General features: G+C 40.8%; 1 protein-coding gene across 1 annotated transcript; it reads right to left on the bottom strand.

Moving 5' to 3' along the window:
- Positions 1-18,135: 18,135 nt before the first annotated feature.
- On the bottom strand, positions 18,136-22,486 carry LOC127136494 (uncharacterized). Its single transcript, XM_051063042.1, has 3 exons — positions 21,503-22,486; positions 18,295-18,382; positions 18,136-18,140 (listed from the first exon to the last, which is right to left on the bottom strand). Exons 1-3 carry the CDS (start codon positions 22,484-22,486, stop codon positions 18,136-18,138), a joined length of 1,077 nt encoding a protein of 358 aa, XP_050918999.1.
- Between the last annotated feature and the right edge of the window lie 1,001 nt (positions 22,487-23,487).

Genomic DNA, 23,487 nt, shown 5'->3' on the forward strand with positions numbered 1-23,487 from the left:
ACATGGTCGCCCGTGTCAGGCCTGCGGATTTGAAATTTTTTTGAAAAATTTGGATTGTGTATGTGCCCACCCTCTTTAATACCCATTAACCACTCATTATATCCACTTTATCCTTCCCAAAATTCTGATTTACTTCACTCTCCACTCATTATCTCTCAAAAATCTCATCTTCTCCACCTTCTCTATCTCAAAAAACCCTCACCTTCCATTAAAACCACACCATAAAGCTTCCACCTTTACCACCACAACAAACCCAAATCAGAAACTCCCTTCACGAATCCTTCTCCATTTTTCGCCCTCATCCTAACCACGGTGTCCGTTTTCTCTAATTCATATTTCGAATTTCTCGTCATTTTTACAGGTACAAAAATGTCCCCAAGAAGGATTGTGCAAGGGAAAAAAACAAATGGTTGAGACCTCGAGGCCCAGGAAAAGGAGCAGCCGAAATCTGATCCCGCACAACATTGTCTTCGACAATCCGGAGCATGAGCAATAGTACTCGGTTCATCGAAAGCGGAAGCTCACACCCACCAGGTATATATGTGAATAAACCCTTCATGATTTAGGCCTAAAAATTTGAGTTGACAGGATGTTTCAAGTGTCGGGGCTGTTGGAATTCATGAGCCTGGAAGCGCCAACCTATGAGCGCATCACGCTCGAATTTTTGAGCACACTCGAATTCCAACAGGAGAAGTGGTGGATTAACACGGTGAGGTACTACTATGGTACTCTTTGATTTCTCCTTTTTAATAATTATCATGAGCTTTCTGTTAAGGAGTTGGCAGGTATTCTCCGACTCCCACTGTACGGACCGGGTATGGTCCCTGATGGGTTTTCTCCAAAATATTTCTGGACTGCCATTACTGGGAGGACTGATTACACCTCAAAAGGTCTAAAATCCACCGGCATCCAGAACCCGTGCTTCCTCTCTGTCCAAAAAGGTCTGGCGTATACTCTGTTTGGACGAGGTAATAGCACGGGTGTGGCAACTAAGCGGGAGTTGTTCTTCATGTACTCAATGACACAAAATCAGGGTATAAACGTTGTTGCCTTTGCAGCTGATTCCTACGAAGAGTTGGTCGGGAAGATTCTGGGGGTATTTATGTTGGGGGCATGATTACCTAGATTGCTGAATGTAGCGGGGTATTCGTAACCATTAGAGATATTGACTAAATCGAAGGTAAATCATACAAGTCGAGTTGCCACCGCACTTCTATTTATCAAAAGGAATGGTTAGAAAGTGAACAAAAACCTAAAAGTTTTATCAAATCAAAAACTAGTAAAAGAGAGTCAGAGATCTGGGTAAGGGGGTTGGTTATGCAATGGGAAGGTGTTAGGCACCCAAAACATCCTAGGTGCTCCTAGGGAGCCCTTTTCATACTTGTTATAAGGTTGTTGTTTTTTGTGAAAAAAAATTTGTTTGTGCAAACATGATTGAAGAGATGAGAAGAGAATATACAAGTTTATTTACATTTGTGTTTGGATGGATAAACCCATTGCCTACGTACCATCTTAAAAAAGATTAGGATCAAAACCTCGTAGTTCGGGGTAAAAATCTCAAAATGAATTGGTGAATTGATTGATCCAAAAGCCTTAAGGTCTTTTGTTATCCAAGGGAGAAAACTCAACCTAAAACCACAAATCCACCATGTGAGGATAGCTTCAACATGCTAGTGAGGGGTTAACCCTATAATAAGCATGGAAGACTCATTGTCCATCACTAAGGATATAGGTGAGTATTACATCTACCACAAGGATAACTCAAACCTAATAACTAAAGGTTATGAAAAAGTTTTGATTAAGAGAGTGGCCATTGAAACCACAAAAAGCATTTGAATGGGTTATATTTACCAATGAAAAGTATATACAAAATATGGTCAAAGTTGACTTAGAGATTCAATTCAAAATAAGTGTCATGAAAAGAGAGTTTGAAAAGTCAAAAGCATAAGGCCTAGGTTTCTAATGTTTGAAAACAATTGTTAAATGTTTGCACAAAAGTTTTGGCTTGGGTTAGAGTGGAGAGAAGAAGAAGAATGGCTAAGATCCTAAGCAATGCAAAGAGGTCAAGAATAAGAAACAAAACCACAAATGGAGTTCCTCTCTTCAGATCATATTGATGATCCAAGTAGCTCCCATCCTTTGAAATAAGCAATCACATAAGCATAAACTCAAGCAATCAACAATCAAATGAACTCTTGGAAGGTTCCTCAATGTATCTTGAATCTCTCTCTCTTAGGAGCTCATGGTAATGGTTCCTCAATTTGGCTCAAGTGGAAATTCGTAGCACAAAGAAACACACACATCAAAAAGGTTCTATTAACAATCAAAGAATGGACAAGAGGGAGTTTAGAATATGGTCCTTTCAATGTTCATCTTCAAGCTTTAAGCATTCTAAAGGCATGAGGCCTAGTTGCTCTTTGACATTTAAGCATTCTAAAGGCATGAGGCCTAGTTGCTCTTCAAACTCCATTAGCTTGGGTAAAGTCCTAAAATCTAAGTCCATTTTGTCCAATTCTTTGCATTTGGTTCACAACAAACAGACAAACACAAGCACAAAAGATATATATATATACACAATTATATGCTCAAGTGAGCAAAAGGCAAATGGCATTAGCATAGACATGTGCTCATGTGAGCAAAAGAAAAAGCAAATGGATAATATGTACAAGAATAATAAATTGCATAAAAGTAAAGTGCAAAAAGTAAATGTTATTGGTTAATGATTAGTGTTAGTAGAAAAAGAAAGAAAGAAGAAGAAGAAGAAAAAGGAGATGAATAATGGATAATGGAAAAGGAAAGAATAAAGTGCACTAAGATGAAATAAAATGTACCAATCCATGTGTGTTGACCAAATGACATTGAGAGTCAAAGTCAAATAATGAAGAAACCAGAAATGAGATTAAGATTGGAGGTCAAACAATAAGCAAAATATTTTTGGCATTTTTAATATTAAAATAAACTTGAATTAAAAATAAAAGAAAGGTCAAACTTCAAAATCACTTCAAATCAACCTTGAAAGGTCCAAGTGATTTATCCCAAGTTCAACAAGGTCAAACAAAGCTTGACAAAAAAATTCAGCATTTTTAAAAGTCAGAAACTATTTTTAATCAATTAAAAATGAATAAAAATAACCTAATTGAACTAAAATCTCAAATAAATCTCAAATCAATTAAAAAATTGATGAGAATATTTTTCATAGATCCATCATAACTCAAATAGGTTAGGAAAATATTTTTGTATTTTTTGAATATCAAAAACTATTTAAAATGAATTAAAAATAACCAGAAAAGAGAAAATTCAGAAAAAATATCAAATGACAAAATAAAAAATGTAAAAAATCAAAATTAGAAAGTAGAATTTATTGGGAGAAGAATGCAATTGGTCCCATGTTTTTTGGATTAAAAATGAAGAAGTTATTAATTTTTTAAAATAAAGGAAATAAAAGAAATTAAATCAGAAAATAGAAAATTCAAAAAAACAAGGAGCGTCTGATGGAACTCATTAATTGACGTGGCAACATCTAATGGTTCAGAAGCGCGTTTCCACGGTAGGCCAAAGTCAACAGCGAAACACATGGCATTAAATCAAGTAATCCAAACGCACGGCTGAGATTAAAACGTGGGATGTGCATCCAACGATCCAGATTGAATCTGGCATGGTGGGTGGTGGCCAGCGCCACCGTCTTCTCCGGCGAGCACTCAAGCTCCGGCCAGAGTTGCAGGTCCTCCAAACTCAACCAAAATCCACGATCTAGGTACCAAATTAAAGCTAGGGTGATGTACATCACCCCTGTACCATCCATTTCTACTCTAGATCTCCATAATGAGAGAAATCAGAGGTTGAAACTTGATGGTGTTCATCAAGAACTTGTTAGATTTTGAAAATTGAATACACAACAATGATGCCTCTATGGAGAGGACTTCAGACAACACAATAGCCAAGCAAATAGATCAAAGAATAGTGAGTTTCGAAGAAAAAACCAGTTGAAAAGAACCTTTGAATTATGGTGATCTGAGCTTGCTTCCTTGCTTCCTTTGGCCAAACAGAGACCAATGGATTATGAGAGAGAGGTCTAGGAACTTTAGATCTAGAAATTCGACCAGATTTAGTTGAATTTCATATCTGAGAAATTTGAATGAAAATGAAATAGTTCCTTTGGTGAGAGGTTTGGTTTTCAATTCAGCAGCATTTCAGGTTGATTCATGGATGGAAATTGAATGGAATGGTGCTTCTATTTATAGCCAAGCATGGTGCAAGCAATGAGAAATCCGTGTGTGCATGGCAAGTGGATACTCTTTGCATGGGCATGCATGATCATGCCAAAGGCCCAAATTCAATGCCAAATGCAATCTGCAGTATAATTGAGCTGAAATGGACGTGTAATTGGCAATGCACAAGCTTGTGTAATGAATTCCAACATGTTATGCACAATTATGCCTAAAACTTCTCCTCTTCGAAAATGCCATTTTCCAAATCCAAACATGAGCATGTGAGTAATGGTTGGAAAGGTCTTGATGTAAGGAACAAATGTTATGTTGGGCAAAAATCCATTTGAAGTGTGGAAATTAGTGAATTTTGAGTTTAAAGTGTAAGGTGCAAAACATGCAAAGGTGAGGTTTCCAAATTTGGCCAATGTTCAAGCCCCTCTGTTTTGATGATGCAAACTTCAAATGAAAAAACCTTCAACATCAAAGTTGTATATCTTTTCAATACAATCAAAATGGACTTAAATTTTGCATCATTTGGATTTTTGATGAAAGAGTTATGGGAACTTGAAGTTGGACTTTTTTGCCTTTCAATGCATTTGGTCCAAAGTGACCTATAATGTTTTGCATTATCACATGTATTTCCTTTGAGATTTTGAAATTTTATTCAACATAACATTTTAATTATACATCTTAAGCTTTCCAATTCATTTGATCCCACCTCAAAATCATAAAAAATGAATGAGTTATGTTCTTGGGAAGTTGACCCAAAATTAGGGTTTCAGTCAAAATAACCTATAATGTATTAGAATGGTAGATGAACTTCCAAGCTTCAAATAAATTTGTGATGAACATGAAAGGTGTTCATATTGTCCTTAAGAACAGTTTTGCTTTTGGGATCATCTCCATTTGACCAACACATAAAACGTTAGGTCTCAGTACATTTCAAAATAATTAGATGAATTGACTGATCAACTTCTCAAGTCCATGACTCATATCTTGATGAATTGATGATTGAGGACACTCAAATAAGTTCAAATATGCATGAAATGATGAATCAAAGAAACTTCCCTTGATTGTATTTGATCATGGGCTGAGGTTGCTTCAAGAGCAAGGCACTGTGGATGATCTGATGAACTAGGGTTTCCTTGGGGAACAAACCCCAAACCCTTTGACTTGCTTTGATCAAAATGATGAATTGAGATGCTAGGGAGGCATATTTGATGGATGAGAGCTTTGGGAACCATTTCCATGTTTGCTATCATCTTCACTTGGCCATATCTCTGCACAAAGGATCTCCTTGAAGCTCTTGACTTTGTGATTGCTCAAGCTACAAACAAGAAATGTTAGTGACATATTTTTGTGCTTTTGGTTAGTAAACAAAATAAGAAAAGCAATAATATATAATTCAAGCATGCTTGGTGATCTCAAACCACTCACAAGAGGTCCCACCTAAAGGTAAAGGGAACCAAGATGCTTATGATCCTTGAGGCAATGCAAATGCAATGTTATGATGCCATGAGGGATCTTAGGGACAAAATTAGGGTCTTACAGATGCCCCTATTTAAGGTCATTCTAGCCGGAGAAGTGAAGGTTAAAATCTTCGTCTCGACTGGGTAGAATGGGCTTAAATAATAACAAAGAGACGAATTTTGGTCCCTAAGAGACCTCATGATGTGAATGTATGTATGCAAACGGTAATTCTCTGCGGGAGGATGAGTCCACAAAGGAAAAGATTAGAAGGAATCTGATGATTCCTATGAATAATTCACTTTACGGGGCAGAGACTCTACTGGGAAGTAAAGGGATAAAAATGCGTGAGTAGGTCACGACTTGAAACTTGCCGAGAGGCACGAAGGAAATCCAGTGAAACTCATCAATGGAAAGACTCGAGCTGACTCAAAGATGCACGTATTGAGGAATATGCCAATACAGCAAAAATTATCCATAACGGATACTTCGGATAAAAATCCGGACTCAGGTGGGAAAAAAACAAATGAGGTATTATCGGTTACTGGGTAATAAGCTCAAAGAGACATGCGATCTGAACACCGGTATAAGGGTGAGAGAAAACATGCTCCGGGAGAATGAATATCTAAGACCGGTACAAGGGTGAGAGATATCAAACATCCGAGATCATCTGAGGAAGACCTAAAAAAGGTACGCTTCAGCTCAGGAAAATCTGACTCCGCAACGGGACAGCCAGTCAAAAATAGGGAGTAGAAGGAAGGAACACCAGGGATGCCGGTTACTGGGCATATAATAGGTGACCAACCAAAACGTGAATCGGGGAATATTCCCAAGACACTCATCCTCCAAAAGAGGGCTAAAAGCAAACTCGATTATGGGATGGACATTCGATTCCAAAAAGGGATACGAATCTTACTCAACTGGGGAAGAACAAAAGGCTTCGACCAAAGAGTGCATGAGATATATTATCTATTACCGTCAGAACATAGATAATATACTCGCATGCAAGATTATCCACAACCAGTTACTGGGTTAATAAAGGATAGACCGACCGACAAAGAAAGGCATCGGGATACTGAAACTAGGTATATAATGATGACCATTCAAGGGGAGCAACAACCATTACTGGAAATCGGTATATGAAAGATGACTTGCTGGGGATAAACTGCCTGATCAGAGCAATCATCCAAGAGATATATCATCGAGGGTGAAGGATTTATCAATACCGAATATTGGATAATGATAACCGTCAAGGAGGGGATTACATCTACCAGATATTGGGTAGAAAACCACGGAAAGGTAACCGTCATCGATTAGGATGAAAAAGAGGTTAACTCTGCAAGGGGATGAAATAGGATTTACAATTACCGGTATAAGGGTAGAAAACCACAGACTCCGCAGGGGATAAGATGAATAATTACTGATTACTGAGCAATCATTCATTTATACCACAGGGAAGCGCAGGAAACAGTCACAATGAAGCCAATCTAGGATCAAACTAAATAGGCAAGCTGAATCAAGACTCGTCCCAGTGAGGATATAACTCAATGGGGACTCTCATCCCAATATATGCGTTGGGAGGAAACAGAAATAATCATCATCCACGAGGATATAACTCGGTGGGGAATATGGGAGGAAAGATAAACACTTTATGCTTAAGGAGCTGACTCTATATGGGGGAGTTCAGACACCGACATCTGCTTGGGGAAATGTATTACCAACTAGCAGGGGATCGCAAACAAAGATATATGGCAAAGAATGCGATATGAATATCTGAATGTCTGAAAATTATGCAGACATGCGTAGTTTATGTATGATGAATGCTAACAACTAGGCATTTCTAACACCAACAAGTACAGCGAATAAGTACACAAACATCCGGTACTACATCTCAAAGGGAGAAAGCCAGGATAACAAGGATCTCTTCAGGGGATGAGCGTCAGTTGTTCCTACTGGGGGCGAAGTCATTGCACAGATGGACTCCGACATAGGGGCCACTGAACTGGGAAATTATCCAAAGGGTCATCAAATACCATATTACCAAAGAGATCACATCTGCTGAGGAGGAAAGATCACCATCCTGCTGAAGGGAGGAGAGATGAACATCTTACCAAACACCCCGTTCGGTAGAAAAACCATAAAAGTCTCCAGAGGAAGAGGATACAAGCATGCCTGGGATGTGAACAAATGTCCTACCCTGTTGGGGATCATACCATCTTTGGGAGAGCACTGAAGATCTCTTGAGTATCCTTATGTCATTGTGAATGTTCACTTTGTTTAAAAACAAAATTATGAAAAATTTGATTATTTAAAACAATGATATTTTTTCAATTAAAACATGCTAAACATTTGTTGAATAGAAACAAATAAGAGTGCAAATAAATGGATAAAGGCTCAAATTTATTTGATGGAATGGTAGTCTGCGAATGGCAAGACTCCATAGATCTTTACAAATTTGAGATTGGTGATGTATATTGGAAAAGGGCTACATTGAACATAATGACCATTTCTCCACCAATTCTGAATCCGATGTATTTGAAGCTTTAGTTGATGATGAATGGGCGAGAATCTCTGACGGATAACAATTGTAGAACAAAGTCTTGTCAGGATGCAGTTACTTTCCAAATCCCTATTTTTTTTGCCTAGATTTCCCCAGGGTGAGGTATTCAATCTAGCGGGATACATATATTCATTTTTTCATGTCTCTAACTTTTGCCTGGATCGCCCTTTCGGGTTTTCAATCCACCGAGACGCTCATTTTTGCCTAAGCCGCCCTTTCGGGTTTTCAACTTAGCGAGCTATTCTGTTTTTATTTTTTAGGCGAAGTATTTCTTGACTGCATCTGAATTCACAAGACGAGTGAAATCCTCCCCATCTGTAGTTGTAAGTATCAAAGCACCACCTGAAAAGGCTCTCTTAACAACATATGGACCTTCATAGTTTGGAGTCCACTTGCCCCTGGAATCGGGCGCGAAAGACAAGACTTTCTTGAGCACAAGGTCACCTTCTCGGAACACGCGAGGCTTGACCTTCTTATCAAAGGCTTTCTTCATTCTTTGTTGATATAATTGGCCATGGCACATGGCAGTCAACCTCTTTTCTTCTATCAAATTCAACTGGTCATAACGACTCTGAACCCATTCAGCATCAGTCAACTTGGCTTCCATCAAAACTCTCATTGATGGGATTTCCACCTCTATTGGGAGCACCGCCTCCATGCCATAAACGAGAGAGAAAGGGGTTGCCCCTGTTGAAGTGCGAACAGATGCATGATATCCATGTAAAGCAAACGGCAGCATCTCATGCCAATCTTTATACGTGACAACCATCTTCTGGATAATCTTCTTGATATTCTTATTAGCAGCTTCAACAGCCCCGTTCATCTTGGGTCTGTAAGGAGAAGAATTATGATGCGCAATCTTGAACTCACTACATAGCTCTTTCATCATCTTGTTGTTCAGGTTAGATCCATTATCAGTAATGATCTTATCTGACACACCATAACGGCATATGAGTTGATTCTTGATAAACTTCACAGCCACCTGCCTGGTCACATTAGCATATGATGTTGCTTCAACCCACTTAGTGAAGTAATCAATTGCTACGAGAATAAATCTGTGTCCATTGGACGCCTTTGGCTCTATCATGCCAATCATGTCAATTCCCCACATGGAGAAAGGCCATGGTGATGAAATCACATTCAGAAGTGTCGGGGGAATATGAATCTTATCCACATAAATCTGACACTTATGGCATTTCTTCACATATTTGCAACAATTAGACTCCATTGTCAGCCAATAGTAGCCTGCTCTCAACATCTTTCTGGCCATGGCGTGTCCATTGGAATGAGTACCAAATGAACCTTCATGGACCTCAGTCATCAACAGGTCTGCTTCGTGTCTATCCACGCATCTGAGCAACACCATGTCAAAGGTCCTCTTATAAAGCACATTACCATTGAGGTAGAAAATGCCCGCCAATCTCCTCAAAATCTTCCTATCTTTCACAGATGCCCCATGCGGGTAAATCTGGCTTTGAAGGAAACGCTTGATGTCATAGTACCATGGCTTATCATCTTTTACTTCTTCTACTGCAAATACATGAGCTGGTCTATCCAAGCGCATCATAGTGATATTGGGAACTTCATTCCAAAGTTTAACCACAATCATTGAAGCAAGCGTAGCAAGAGCATCTGCCATCCGATTCTCATCTCGAGGAATATGATGGAAGTCAACCTCAGTAAAGAACGTTGAAATCCTTCTTGCATAATCCCTATACGGAATGAGGCCGAGTTGATTCGTTTCCCATTCACCCTTAATCTGATTAACAACGAGGGCCGAATCACCATAAACATCAAGATGCTTGATCCTTAGATCAATGCACTCCTTCAACCCCATAATACAGGCCTCATACTCAGCCATATTATTCGTGCATTTAAAAGTTAGCCTTGCTGTAAAAGAAAAACGTGTGCCCTGAGGAGTAATCATTACTGCCCCAATACCATTTCCATATTGATTTACAGTGCCATCAAATACCATGCTCCAACTGGAACCTGGTTCTGGCCCTTCATCAAGTGTAGGCTCATCACAATCTTTCATTTTCAAATACAGAATCTCCTCATCTGGGAAGTCATACTGAACTGACTAATAATCCTCAATCGGTTGATGTGCCAAGTGGTCGGCCAAGATACTACCTTTAATAGCCTTTTGAGCTCGATACTCAATATCATACTCAGATAACAACATCTGCCAACGGGAAATCCTCCCTGTTAAAGCAGGCTTCTCGAAGATATACTTGACTGGATCCATTCTGGATATTAACCAAGTCGTATGATTCAACATGTACTGGCGTAAGCGCTTAGCAGCCCAAGCCAAAGCACAACATGTTTTCTCAAGCATTGAGTATCGAGACTCACAATCAGTGAACTTCTTGCTCAAATAGTAAATAGCATACTCTTTCTTCCCTGATTCGTCTTGCTGACCAAGGACACAACCCATTGAGTCTTCAAGAACAGTCAGATACATAATCAATGGTCTTCCTTCCACGGGCGGAGACAGGATCAGAGGCTCAGATAGATACTCTTTAATACTGTCAAAAGCTTTTTGGCAATCCTCGGTCCAATCATGAGACTGATCTTTCCGGAGGAGCTTGAATATCGGTGCACATGTGGCAGTCATGTGGGATATGAATCTGGAAATGTAATTCAAGCGGCCAAGAAAACCTCGGACTTGCTTCTCAGTTCTGGGCGCAGGCATCTCTTGTATTGCTTTGACCTTTGCAGGATCAACCTCAATACCTCTTTGACCTTTACCGGAACGGACCCCAAATGTACACTTGTTGGGATTCAGACGAAGCTTATACTTTCTCAAACGCTGAAAAAGCTTCAACAAGTGCTCTACATGTTCAACTTCCGTTCTTGATTTAACGATCATATCATCAACATACACCTCAATTTCCTTGTGCATCATATCATGAAACAAGGTGGTCATAGCTCGTTGATACGTGGCTCCGGCGTTCTTCAAACCGAAGGACATCACTCGATAACAGAATGTTCCCCAAGGTGTGATGAATGTTGTCTTCTCCATATCCTCGGGTGCCATTTTAATCTGATTATATCCGGAAAATCCATCCATAAATGAGAAGACATTGAATTTAGTTGTATTATCTACCAACATATCAATGTGTGGTAGAGGGAAATCATCTTTCGGACTAGCTTTATTCAAGTCTCTATAGTCCACACACATCCGGACTTTTCCATCTTTCTTAGGCACGGGCACAATATTGGCCACCCATTGAGGATATATAGAAGTCACCAGAAACCCCGCATCAATTTGCTTCTGAACTTCCTCTTTGATTTTTACTGCCATATCAGGATGAGTTCTTCTGAGCTTCTGTTTCACAGGCACGCACTCAGGTTTCAAAGGTAGGAAATGTTGCACAATATCAGTATCTAGACCAGGCATGTCTTCATATGACAAGGCAAAGACGTCAACATATTCTCGTAGCAACTCAATCAACCCCTTCTTAACAGACCCTTCCATGAGTGCTCCAATCTTTACTTCTCGCACACAATCCTCATACCCCAAGTTGACTGTTTCCATCTTCTCAAGATGCGGCTGAATGATCTTCTCTTCATGCTCAAGTAGACGGGTAATCTCGTCAGGAATCTCTTCAACATTATCTTCTTCCGCCTCAAATACAGGGAATTCAAAGTTGGGAGATGGTGTTGGATCATTATGTTCAATGGGTTTGATCAACCTGCATAATGATTTTGGATATAAAGATCTTTTAGAATTCAAACAAGGCAAATCATTATGCAGATGAAAAGATTGATTTTATTCTATTTTTAGGGTTTTATGTGATCACCAATTTCATGCAAAAGCGAAAAGGGAAAACAATTGGAAAAACAAACATTTAACATGAATCTATTGAATGAAAATATCATTGTATTTATGCGCGAACAATGTCATCACTTCTCCTTTTGGCATGGGAGAAGGGTTTTTAAATACAATGAACATTACTTTGACTTATGGATAACTGTTGGAATATCCACAGCGACCTAATTATTGCAGATCCCCCCAGGGATGACGAAATCGCCAAAATCCTCTTCGTCCTCTTCCAAGATAGCAGCAGCCTCCTCGTCTTGATTGGTGTGGATGAAACCTCCACTCTTGAACAACCCCTTGCATATTGGAAACCCCAGAAGAATAACCTATGCCAGCCCGGGACTTGTTGTCTTTTAACTCAATCATTTGCCCCAAACCAGCAGTTATGCCATGCTCAATGGCCAACTTTGCATCTTTGTAGGAAGCAAATGAAGAAGTTCCCTTCTTAATAGGCTCAGCAATAGATAAATCTTGGAACGGAGTTCCAACTTCATCCTCAGCATCTATATAAGAGAAGGAAGACAAATGACTAACCAGGAGAGCCTTTTCTCCCCCTACCACCACCAGCTTCTTATTCTTTACAAATTTCAATTTCTGGTGTAGGGTGGATGTCACGGCGCCCGCCTCGTGAATCCATGGTCTGCCCAAAAGACAGCTATACGATGGGCGAATATCCATAACCTAGAAGGTAATCTGGAAATCACATGATCCGATTTTGACTGGGAGATCAACCTCGCCAATCACAGTTTTGCGAGACCCATCGAAAGCCTTCACAACTACTCCATTCTGCCTCATGGGAGGCCCCTGATATAATAATTTCGCAAGAGTGGATTTCGGCAATACATTTAATGATGACCCAGCGTCTACCAGAACATTGGACATGGCGTCGTCTTTGCAACCCATATATATGTGTAAAGCTAAGTTGTGGTTTCTTCCCTTCTCGGGGAGATCAGAGTCACAAAAACTCAAGTTGTTACAAGCGGTAATGTTTGCAACAATGTTATCAAATTGTTCTATCGTGACATCATGATCCACGTACGCCACATCCAAAACCTTCTGCAGAGCCTCTCGGTGTGGTTCTGAATTCAAAAGCAATGACAACAAAGATATTTTGGATGGCGTTTGTAGAAGTTGGTCTACAACGTTGTACTCGCTCCTTTTGATGAGCTTCAGCATCTCATCACAGTCTTCTTTCGCATTGCCACTCGGGCCAGCAGAAGCAGGAGTTCTTAACGTAGAGGAGGGCTTAACAACAAGTTCCGGATTCGGAGTGCTCACGGCATTCGCAATCGGGCGCTCAACAAAATCAGCATCAACACTTCCTCGAACATCGGCTTGAGGCTTTGACGGTGCTGAAAATACATGACCACTGCGGGTCAACCCACTGACGTCGGCAATGTTAACAACAGATGAGGAGAGCAAAGACACCTCTTTCCCATTTTCCACTGCCATAACGTTGTAGCGATAGGGAACCGCTTTCTAAGAGGAGTACGGTATAGGTCCGGTTGGTTTGATGATGAGAGCAGAAGAAGCCTTCTGCTTGCTACCATCATACTTGATGACAGCAGGCTCAGGTATCCGGAACACCGGGGAAATTACATTGACTTCGAGCTCATCTTCGTCAACATTTCTATTTTGAAGGATCTCAATGACTCCTTCGTCCAACATCTCTTGCACATCTTTGCGCACCTGGCGACATCCTCTCTGATTGACGGAACAGACTCTACATCTGTCGTGATCATGCTTATAATGGCTATAGTCACACAACAATCTATGCATCTCAACCAGCGATTTCCAAATATGACTGACATATTTCACCTTGTACTTGCCAGGGCAGCCCTGGACCATATTGACAGACTTCCCATGCTCGGGCAATGAGTTCTTCTTTACGTTTGGACCGACATCCTCGAAAAATAAAATCCCGCTTCTCACAAGGTCTTGCACCTTGGTCTTCAAGGGATAACAGTTCTCTACGTCGTGTCCGGGAGCACCGGAATGATACACGCAATGAAGTTCAGGCTTGTACCACCACTGGGGGTTAGCAGGTACAGCGGGAGGGTCTCGCGGAGTGATCAACTTTCTATCGATCAGCGACGGGTAGAGTTCAGCATAAGTCATCGGAATTGGATCAAAGGTGACCCTCTTCCTCTCATAGCTGGTGCTGGCATTATTGTTGTTATTTTGAGGCTGATAGGGCTGCTGTTGTGGACGCTGTTGTTGTTGATATTGCTGAGTTTGCGGTTGCTGATAATGTTGAGCTTCCTTGAAAACGGGTGCTATATGAGCCACCTGATGCTGATTGCTGACTGGGCGAGCAATCTTCCTCTTCACAGAGGGTCTTCTTTTGACATGGGAAGACACGGCATGTGCCTCTCCCTCCTTCTTCTTCGCAAACCTTCCATATCTTTTTGCCGAAGAGCCTTCGTCTCGAGTTAAGCATCCTTCACGGACCCCTTCTTCCAATCTCATCCCCATATTCACCATCTCGGTGAAGTCTGAGGGAGCACTGGCTATCATCCTCTCGTAATAAAACGAGCTCAAGGTCTTCAAGAAGATCTTGGTCATCTCTTTTTCCTCTAGGGGAGGCACTATCTGAGCTGCCAATTCGCGCCATCTCTGGGCGTACTCTTTGAAGGTCTCTTTATCCTTTTGCGACATTGCCCTCAACTGGTCCCTATCAGGAGCCATATCCACATTGTATTTATATTGCTTGACGAAGGCCTCGCCAAGATCGTTGAAAGATCGGATGTTCGAACTCTCCAAACCCATGTACCACTGGAGAGCGGCACCAGACAGACTGTCCTGAAAATAATGGATGAGCAGTTGGTCATTGTCTGTCTGCGTTGACATATTGCGAGCATACATCACAAGATGGCTGAGGGGGCATGTGTTTCCCTTATACTTCTCAAAGTCAGGCACTTTGAATTTAATAGGGATCTTCACGTTGGGCACAAGGCACAACTCAGCAGCAGTTTTACCAAAGAGGTCTTTCCCCCTCAAAGTTTTCAGTTCCTTGCGAAGCTCAAGGAATTGGTCCTTCATATCATCCATCTTTTCATAAACATCTGGGCCCTCAGATGGCTCAGAGTGGTAGATGGTATCTTCGACCCTTGGTAACGTGTGCACAACGGGCGGTGGCACTGAAAGGACCGGGCTAGATGCCGGCAGAGAAACAAGAGTAGGGGAGAAACCCTCTGGTACAAAGTTGGGGGGCATTCCCCAGGGGAACCCGGCTGGCATAGATGGCGCAAAATGAGCCGTTGCAGCAGGCACAATAGAAGTCACGATCTCAGAAATGACCGTCCTCTGGGGAGGAGTTGATGGCGTTGGAGAAGATTGGATCTAAGCGGCCAAGAATGACTCCATCAAGGCAGTCAACCTGGCGACTTCTTCCTTCAGCTCGCGGTTCTCTTGTTCTAGATGATCCATCAGTCTTGAAGAATTGGCTCTGGTGTAGTACCGGTGAGTCAGCTTGTCTTCAAAATAAATGAAGAACACAGAGTTAGACCATAGGACAAGAAGCTGGGAACAAAACCTGCTTATGCACATGATGCATGCAATGCTTGTGCATATGATTTGTTTTTATTTCAGAGGAATTTTAGAGTTCTATTTGCAAATATTTGGAAGTATTAAACACTTTTCATATATGAAAGTATCTTGTCACTAATATCTGGAAAATAGTTTTACATCAAAGAAGTACAACATTGGTAACCATATACAAGAGAAAAGGAAAATAATCATCCTATGGATCCCTAGAAACAATCATCTAAAGCTCGAGACACAGGAAGATAAGATGCACGAAGCCTCTTCACCTCTTCCTCATAGGCTGCCTCCATATCTGCCTTCTCCTTGGTGAGTCGATCGTACTTCCTCTTCCAGAACATGGAAGACTGAGGAAGTAGAGAAGTCCATGCATCATTAGGATCATCAATAACCTGATGCTCGAGGAACTCAATCAAAGCATCCTTTTCCTTGATCTGCTGAAGCAACTCTTCTCGTTCGCGGATCCAGGCACGTGAACGGTCTTTGTCTCTCAACTCCTCTACTCCTTGGTCAGGGAGGGTTGAAGGCCCAACCATAACCAAAGGTGTAGGTCTCGGATACTCGTACGACATGAGATACTCAGACGCTCTCTTCCTAACCCAAGCAGTGTAAGGCTCCAAAGCGACATAGTTCTTAGGACCCAACTCATTCCTTCCTTTTCTATGAATCTTGCGCCAAGCGCGGACCATCCTAGCTTTCAAGCCTTGGGGATCTTTACCCTCCTGAAAGAACACACCCTTTAACAGAATGTTATTGGGTTTATCCTTTAGGGGGAACCCAAGCTGACGACGTGCCAAAACAGGGTTGTAGTTAATCCCACCACGTGTACCAAGAAGAGGTACATTGGAGAATTCACCATAAGAGTCGATAATCTACACACCATCATACACACGGTTGTACCAAGAGATATCATCATTAGTGAGAGACATAAGTCTCGTGGACCGCCGTAGACATCCCTTGTTCTCTTTGAACGTGACCGTCTGTGGTAAGTGAGAAATAAACCACTTATACAACAGAGGCAAACAGCACACAATGGCGCCACCACTCTTTGCATTCCTCATATGCAAAGAAAAATAAGTGTCACCCAACAGAGTCGGAACGGGATTAAGAGTAGAGAAGATCCTAATAGCGTTCACATCCATAAACTCGTCGATGTTGGGGAACAATACTAACCCATAGATGATAAGTACAAATATGGCCTCAAAGGCGTCCTCACTCATGGCCTTCCCATACATAATAGCTTGAGCAATGAGGAATTCAGAAGGGAGACCTTGAATTCCACCTTTGGTAGTCATATGAGCACCAATCAGAGATTCATCTATATGCAACATGTCAGCTATCTCTTGAGAAGTAGGAATACTCTCCAAGCCACTGAACGGAAACTAGTCTAGAATTGGTATACCCACAAGATAGGCATACTCCTCGAGCGTGGGCAAAAGCTGAAAATCCGGAAATGTGAAGCAATGGTACAACGGATCATAAAACTGCACCAATACACTCATCAACCCTTCGTCCACCTGAGTAGTCAGAAGAGGAAGAAGCTTCCCAAAACGAGCCTTGAAACCCAAGGGGTCTAGTACATAGGATGTCAGATTCCTTAACTCTTTCAAGTCTGGTTGTCTGAAGCTGTACTTCTTTGTATTCCTTCTTTGTCTTTCCATGTCTGAAAAATTGCAAATAGACCTCTTAAATTCCTTGAAAATGTTTCTTATTATTGATGATATGGATGCAAATGGGTGCATGAATGCATGAGTGCAACAATCACACTCAAGGATCAAGCAAAGCACACCAAACAAAGGTCATGGGATGGATCATGTTATCCTTAATATCAATCATCCATTTTGGTGGATTGTGGTTTACACCTTATCAACACCCAAGTTCCATTGATATTAAGGACACATGAACGGATCAACCACGAATCAAGGGTTTGTTGCGAGTCACGAGCATGGAGTTTCGGTTAAGAACCACCCAAAGGGAGTGTACTAGAGTTTAAACCTGCCAAACATGTTCTACAAGAGGTTCCCATAGTCATCATCCCATCTTTCGGATATTATTGGAGAAACGACTACTCGTATTCCAAAAATATTCTCAAGAGAGACTCTTATGAGTGTAGTATCGCGTAACAATCGTATCAAATCTTACACTTGAACGACTTTCGCACTACATCCTAAGAATAGGCCAAGATGGGCTTGGTAAACTAAGGTCCTTGGCTTCTAAGGTCTATATTGGAAAGAGTAATGTCTAACCACAACTACTTGTGTGACATTATTGATCCCAACATGACCTCCACCAAGTGAATGGGCTTGCAAGTCAACTTGCTAAGGAATAACTCCACAAAAGTGGCCGAAAAGAAACCAACAACAGAAGAACCGATAACCTTGAAGGAAAAGTGTAGTGCAAATTCACTAGAGCAGAAAATTCCAAACAAACAGAAGGATCCTGGAACGGTAACAGTATCATGCATAATTAAAGAAAGAACTTTCAAAAAGGTACTAATTGATTCTGGAGCTAGTGTGAGTCTGACGCCATTATCAATCTATCACAAGTGGGGTATTAAAAATGTCAGTGATACAAAGACAAATCTAAATTTTGTGGATCACTCGAGAAAGGAAGCATATGGTATAGTAGAAGACGTACTTGTGACAATAGAGGACTTGAGTTTTCCTGTTGATTTTGTGATCTAAACATACCTGAAGATGAAGAGACACCCATCATTCTTGGTCGACCTCTCATGGAGACAAGTCGACGCAATATCGACATGGACCAGAGCATGTTAACCTTAAAAGTTTACGATAAAGAAATAACATTAAATGTTATTGAAAACCAGGAGCTAGAGGTAGAAAAAGAACATTACTATCAAGTAGGCTAGATCAGGACAGAGCTGAAAAGGAAAAGTAACGCACCAACATTAGGAAAAGATACAAGAAGGCCTTCTCAAGTATCCCCGTCTACATTAGCAGTTCCAACTCCTAGTTCCAGTCAAAATGCACAAGGAAATAAACAGAAACCTTATCCTCAAGGACAAGGAACTGGCCTGGTAAAGAATGTTTATCCACACGGATAGTATGGTAAATCGTCGAGCCATGCGACGTTAAATGAAGCTGAAATTCTGGTATCATATATAAGATGTCGAAGGTAATGTTACGACACTGATATCTGTCAACACACAATGGATAAATAAACAGAATGGTAAAGCAAATAACACAAGCAATTGTTAACCCAGTTCGGTGCAACTCACCTACGTCTGGGGGCTACCAAGCCAGGAAGGAAATTCATTAAAATAGAATTAGTTCAAAGACTATCCGTACACTTCAACAAGTTACAGTCTTTCTCACCTAATCTCTACCCGTGCAACTTCTACCTAAGCACTCTTAGATATGTGAACCCACTCACTTCCCTTACAATCACACACCAGTGATTTTTAAACAACAATCCCTTGTGAAAAGAAAATACTTTTCAATTACAAACTCTTAATTTTACTTCACAGTTTCACTCAAGAAGACACACTCTTGATCTTGCTTCAAAGCTTTGATCAAGAAGACACACACTTGATCTTGCTTCACAGCTTTGATCAAGTAGACACACACTCTTGCTTAACAGCTTATAGAGTGACAAATTACAACCACAAATCAGTCCAATTCAATCATCAATGGATGACTTGAATGACCTACAAGTCTTACGACTAAACAGACACAAACCCTGGCTCTCTCTCTCAATTTCGCTCAGTCTTGGTTGGGTATCCAAACAGGTTTTCTAAGTCCCTTTTTATAGAAGCATTGGACATCTTGAAAACCCTAAATATATTTTCCAATCAAATCTTTTTATAACAGCTGTAGAGATCTCCTTGGAAAATAAGCAAATCCGGTTGTAATCCATGATTGAATGCGCCAGCTAGCCATATCTTCAATCATCCAATGATTGCCATTAATTGTGCAATCACAAAACACCAGACATTCATACTGAATGTTCTGTGTACAGGATGTCATGACATCGGGTCTGACATCCTAGAAAAATCCTACATAATCCAATTTCCTTTTATAGCAGGTACAGCCATATCAGATACCATGACATTGTGTATGTCATCTGAAACAATCCTGCATGAACATGTCTTCCATATAAGCTCCAGCAGGTACAACCAATATCAGAAGCCTTAGCATTGTAAGTGGCATTCTGAAACAATCCTGCTTGCATATGTTCTTTAACTCCAGCAGGTACATAGGATATCTTATGTTAAGACGTTACACATGACATATTGTGAACACTCTTTGTTTTACCAAAATTGCTGCCAACACTTAGAAACAATAAACTCCCCCTTTGGCAAAATTTGGCTAAAACATATATCTTTCCTTTTTGTTCATAAGGCAAACTATCAGCAGTTTAAACAACTTAACAGTAGTTTAATCAGCAGCAGAAGCAAAACAATTACTAGCTATGGCTACTAGTAATACACACATGCACAAGGGTACTTCTCCTCCCCCTAAATCTGTGCAACAATCAGAATTACAAGTTATGGATGCAACTAGTAAGACACACAAATGCACACACAAATGCACAGTGCACCAGGGTACTTCTTCTCCCCCTAAATCCGTGCATGCCACAACCATAACAGTTACTGAACTCCAGTACCTATACCAGCCAGAATGTCATACTGACATCTGCTACAACATCAGCACCTGTGCACCATATCAGACATCCTCTTTGACATCTGCAACCAGAACAACAGAAACATTCTGTTTTAACACTTGTGCACATCTTCCAATAAAAGTTGTCCTTCTGTCCAGCCACATACAACTTCCATATCAGCACTTCTCCCCCTTTTTAGTCAAAATTGACCAAAGGTGACCAATTAGACAAAATAAATGTCTATTAGCCTAGCAGAGAATGTTAGAATAGATGTTATAACATTAAGCATGTTAAAACAAAAAGTCAGGAAGTACACACCATCATTAAACACAGCTGTGATAGCTGGAATAATGAACAAACCCAAGGAACTCATTAAGAGCCCTAAATATTACATAACAGGCATCAAGAGGACTGCCACAAAATACAAAAACAAAAACCAATCAAGACAACAGCCTTCCAAACAGCAGCCCAACTTCCACCACACCTCTCAGTCTTCAATACAGGCAAGAACCATTAATCAGAAGAAGAAGTATCACCTTCACCTTCATCTTCAAAGTCTTCTGAGCTTTCAGCACTGCATTGGGATCTTGTATTTGAGTCCTTTCCAGCCTTTTCTATGTCTTCCCTTTCCAGGCTACAGATGAGAACTTCTAAAGCTTCTTTTCTGGCCTTGGCCACCCTTATACCATTGTCCAATTCTTTGCAGGTCTCTTTTAGTTGGTCAATCAGGCTTCCTTTAGATGTAGACTCCCTTCTGGCAGATGTCATGACATCATTGACATGACTTCCCTCAAACAGCTTGTAATGAATGGACAAAGGGGATTTTCTCTTGCTTGGAATGTCACTTGTGCTCAGAATCCCTGGTTGTTGGCTCAGGATAATGCCACAAATAAGGGAGGGGAAGGCAATGGGTAACTTCACAGCATTTGTAGAAGCATGTCTAATGGTTTGTTCAAATATGAACTTGCCAAAATCATAGTTAATCCTTGTTCCAATAGCATGAATGATTCTTCCAAGATTGATGGAGATAGTAGAGGCATGATTAGTAGGAATCCAATTAGCTGAGCCAATCTTGTGCAGGATGGCATATTTAACGCTGAGCTTTCCAACTGATAAGTGATTTCTACTAGGCCATTCCTTAACTTGGCCAGCTGTGATAACCCTACAGACCTCATTGTATGTGGTTTCTAGGTCTACTCCTCCATCCATTCCTCTTCCTAGGAACTTGTTGATGACACTTGGTGAGAATTTCACACATTTGCCTCTCACAAATACCTTACAAAACTCCCTGCTGTTCTTATCATGAATATCCTCAGGGATATTAACAATAAACTCTCTAACCAACCCCTCAGAGCATTGGGGTAGAGTTACCACAGTCTTCATGAGTCCAGCATTTTTGATCAGCTCAATAACCTCCTTTACCTCTACAGCTTCTTGTCCAAGTTCTCTTTCAATGGCTACTCTTCTCTGAATGACATATTTCCACTTTGCTGCTCCATCTTCCAAATGAAAGGAGATATTGTCTAGATGAACAGCAGCAGCCTTGCCAGGAGATTTCTGAACAGCCTTCCTTTTTGCAGGGGAGATGTCTGGGACATCGTCTTTAACATCCTCCTCAGAGTCATAGCTATCTCTTTCTTTTCTTTTCCCAACCTCAACCTTGCTCCAGGGTTTTGAGGGTCCTATTCCTGCAGTCTTTTTCACTCTAGCAGCTCTCATTTTAGCCATACTTTTCCCTTTCTTAGTTCTCAGTTTCTCAGCTATGCAAGGTTTAACTAGATGAACCAAAGGATCATCCTCTCCTTCAGTGCTTTCTTCCTCTAGATCAATAATATTTTCTTGAGGCACATTTTGTTTCTTGCTAGGTAGGGTTTTACCTAGAGAGCAAAGCCCTTCAGCAGCCACCTCTTTTTCTGATCTAGATGAATCATCATCTTTATCAGCATGGGGTTCTCCCTCAGGAGAGGGTTCCCTTCTGGACAGAGGGGTAGAGACCCCTTCAACTTTATGTCCTTCACTCATAATTCTAGTAACCAGTCTCCTTATAGCGCGATCAGTGTAATACATGTCTTTAGGAAGAGAGGAGTTACCAGAGGTATTACCTTGCTTATCTCCAGCATTGGAGGAGGTACCTGTGGTGTCGCCCGGTATCATGCACAGAGGAGTGACGTCCATTACATCTTCATCTACAAACCCCATAGATGAAGTCTTTGCATGTTGAGAGGATTTGGAGCCAGATGATGATGGATGTTGAGACATGTTGTAGGACTTTTGAGGAAGGTTTCTTTGCCCTAGCTGAGCTTTTCTTAGAAGTTGAATGGAAATGGCGATTGCTGAGTTTAGGTAGCGTGTGCTAAGGGAATAGATACTATTTTCAAAGCTTGGGAATGATTTATCATTAATGTGGCTCTTTCTTTTAAAAGGGCATACATTATTTTTATTTCTTTTATTTTTTCTTTTTAATTGCCATATTTTCTCAGGAGTCCAAATCCCTAATTTCCCTTCCTCATATTCAATTTTACCCAAATTCCTTGCAAGCTTGTTTGCTAGTTCTAGTCCAAGCTTTAGACTTCTGAATTTGTCTTCCACAAATTTCCTAATGGAGTGATAATAGCTAGAACAGTACTTTGTCCATCTGTGTTGAATCTGATTTTTGGACCTGGCTTCAGTATTCAGGAAGTCATAATACAATGTTATGACATCATGTGTGACATTGTATACAATCAGTAATAGGTTCATCCAACCCAGTTGAGCCCAACTGCTATCATCTTCTATACCTTTCACAGGTGTCATCCAAATATTCTCCATATTGTTCTTGGCCTTTTTGCACAGAGTCCTTTGTGGCTTGGTCCCTACAGTTCCATTCTCCCTGTGACTGGTCAAATGTCCACCTGTTTGGTCTAACCTCTCAGTTTTTTGAGCCATCATAACCTTTTCTCCTCTGGGCTTCTGGTGTGACATCTTTATGTGACCTTTTCCCCAGCCTTGTTTTTCATCACTCTTGAGGGCATCTGTACTCACCCAATACTTTAAGGGACAATCCAATTGAGAGCTCCATATATAGCAATTGTCTTTGGTCCTGATTCCTCTCATAATTACTTCACTCTTTATGTCCAGGATTAGACATTCAGTTTTGGTGAAGTTAACATTCAGACCTTGATCACATAGTTGGCTAAAGCTTATGAGGTTTGCAGTTAAGCCTTTGACTAGTAGAACCTTGTCAAGTCTAGGTACTCCAAGGCAATCAAGCTTACCTGTTC

Source organism: Lathyrus oleraceus, chromosome 4 (assembly GCF_024323335.1).
Source record: "Lathyrus oleraceus cultivar Zhongwan6 chromosome 4, CAAS_Psat_ZW6_1.0, whole genome shotgun sequence".
Taxonomy (NCBI): Eukaryota; Viridiplantae; Streptophyta; class Magnoliopsida; order Fabales; family Fabaceae; genus Lathyrus; species Lathyrus oleraceus.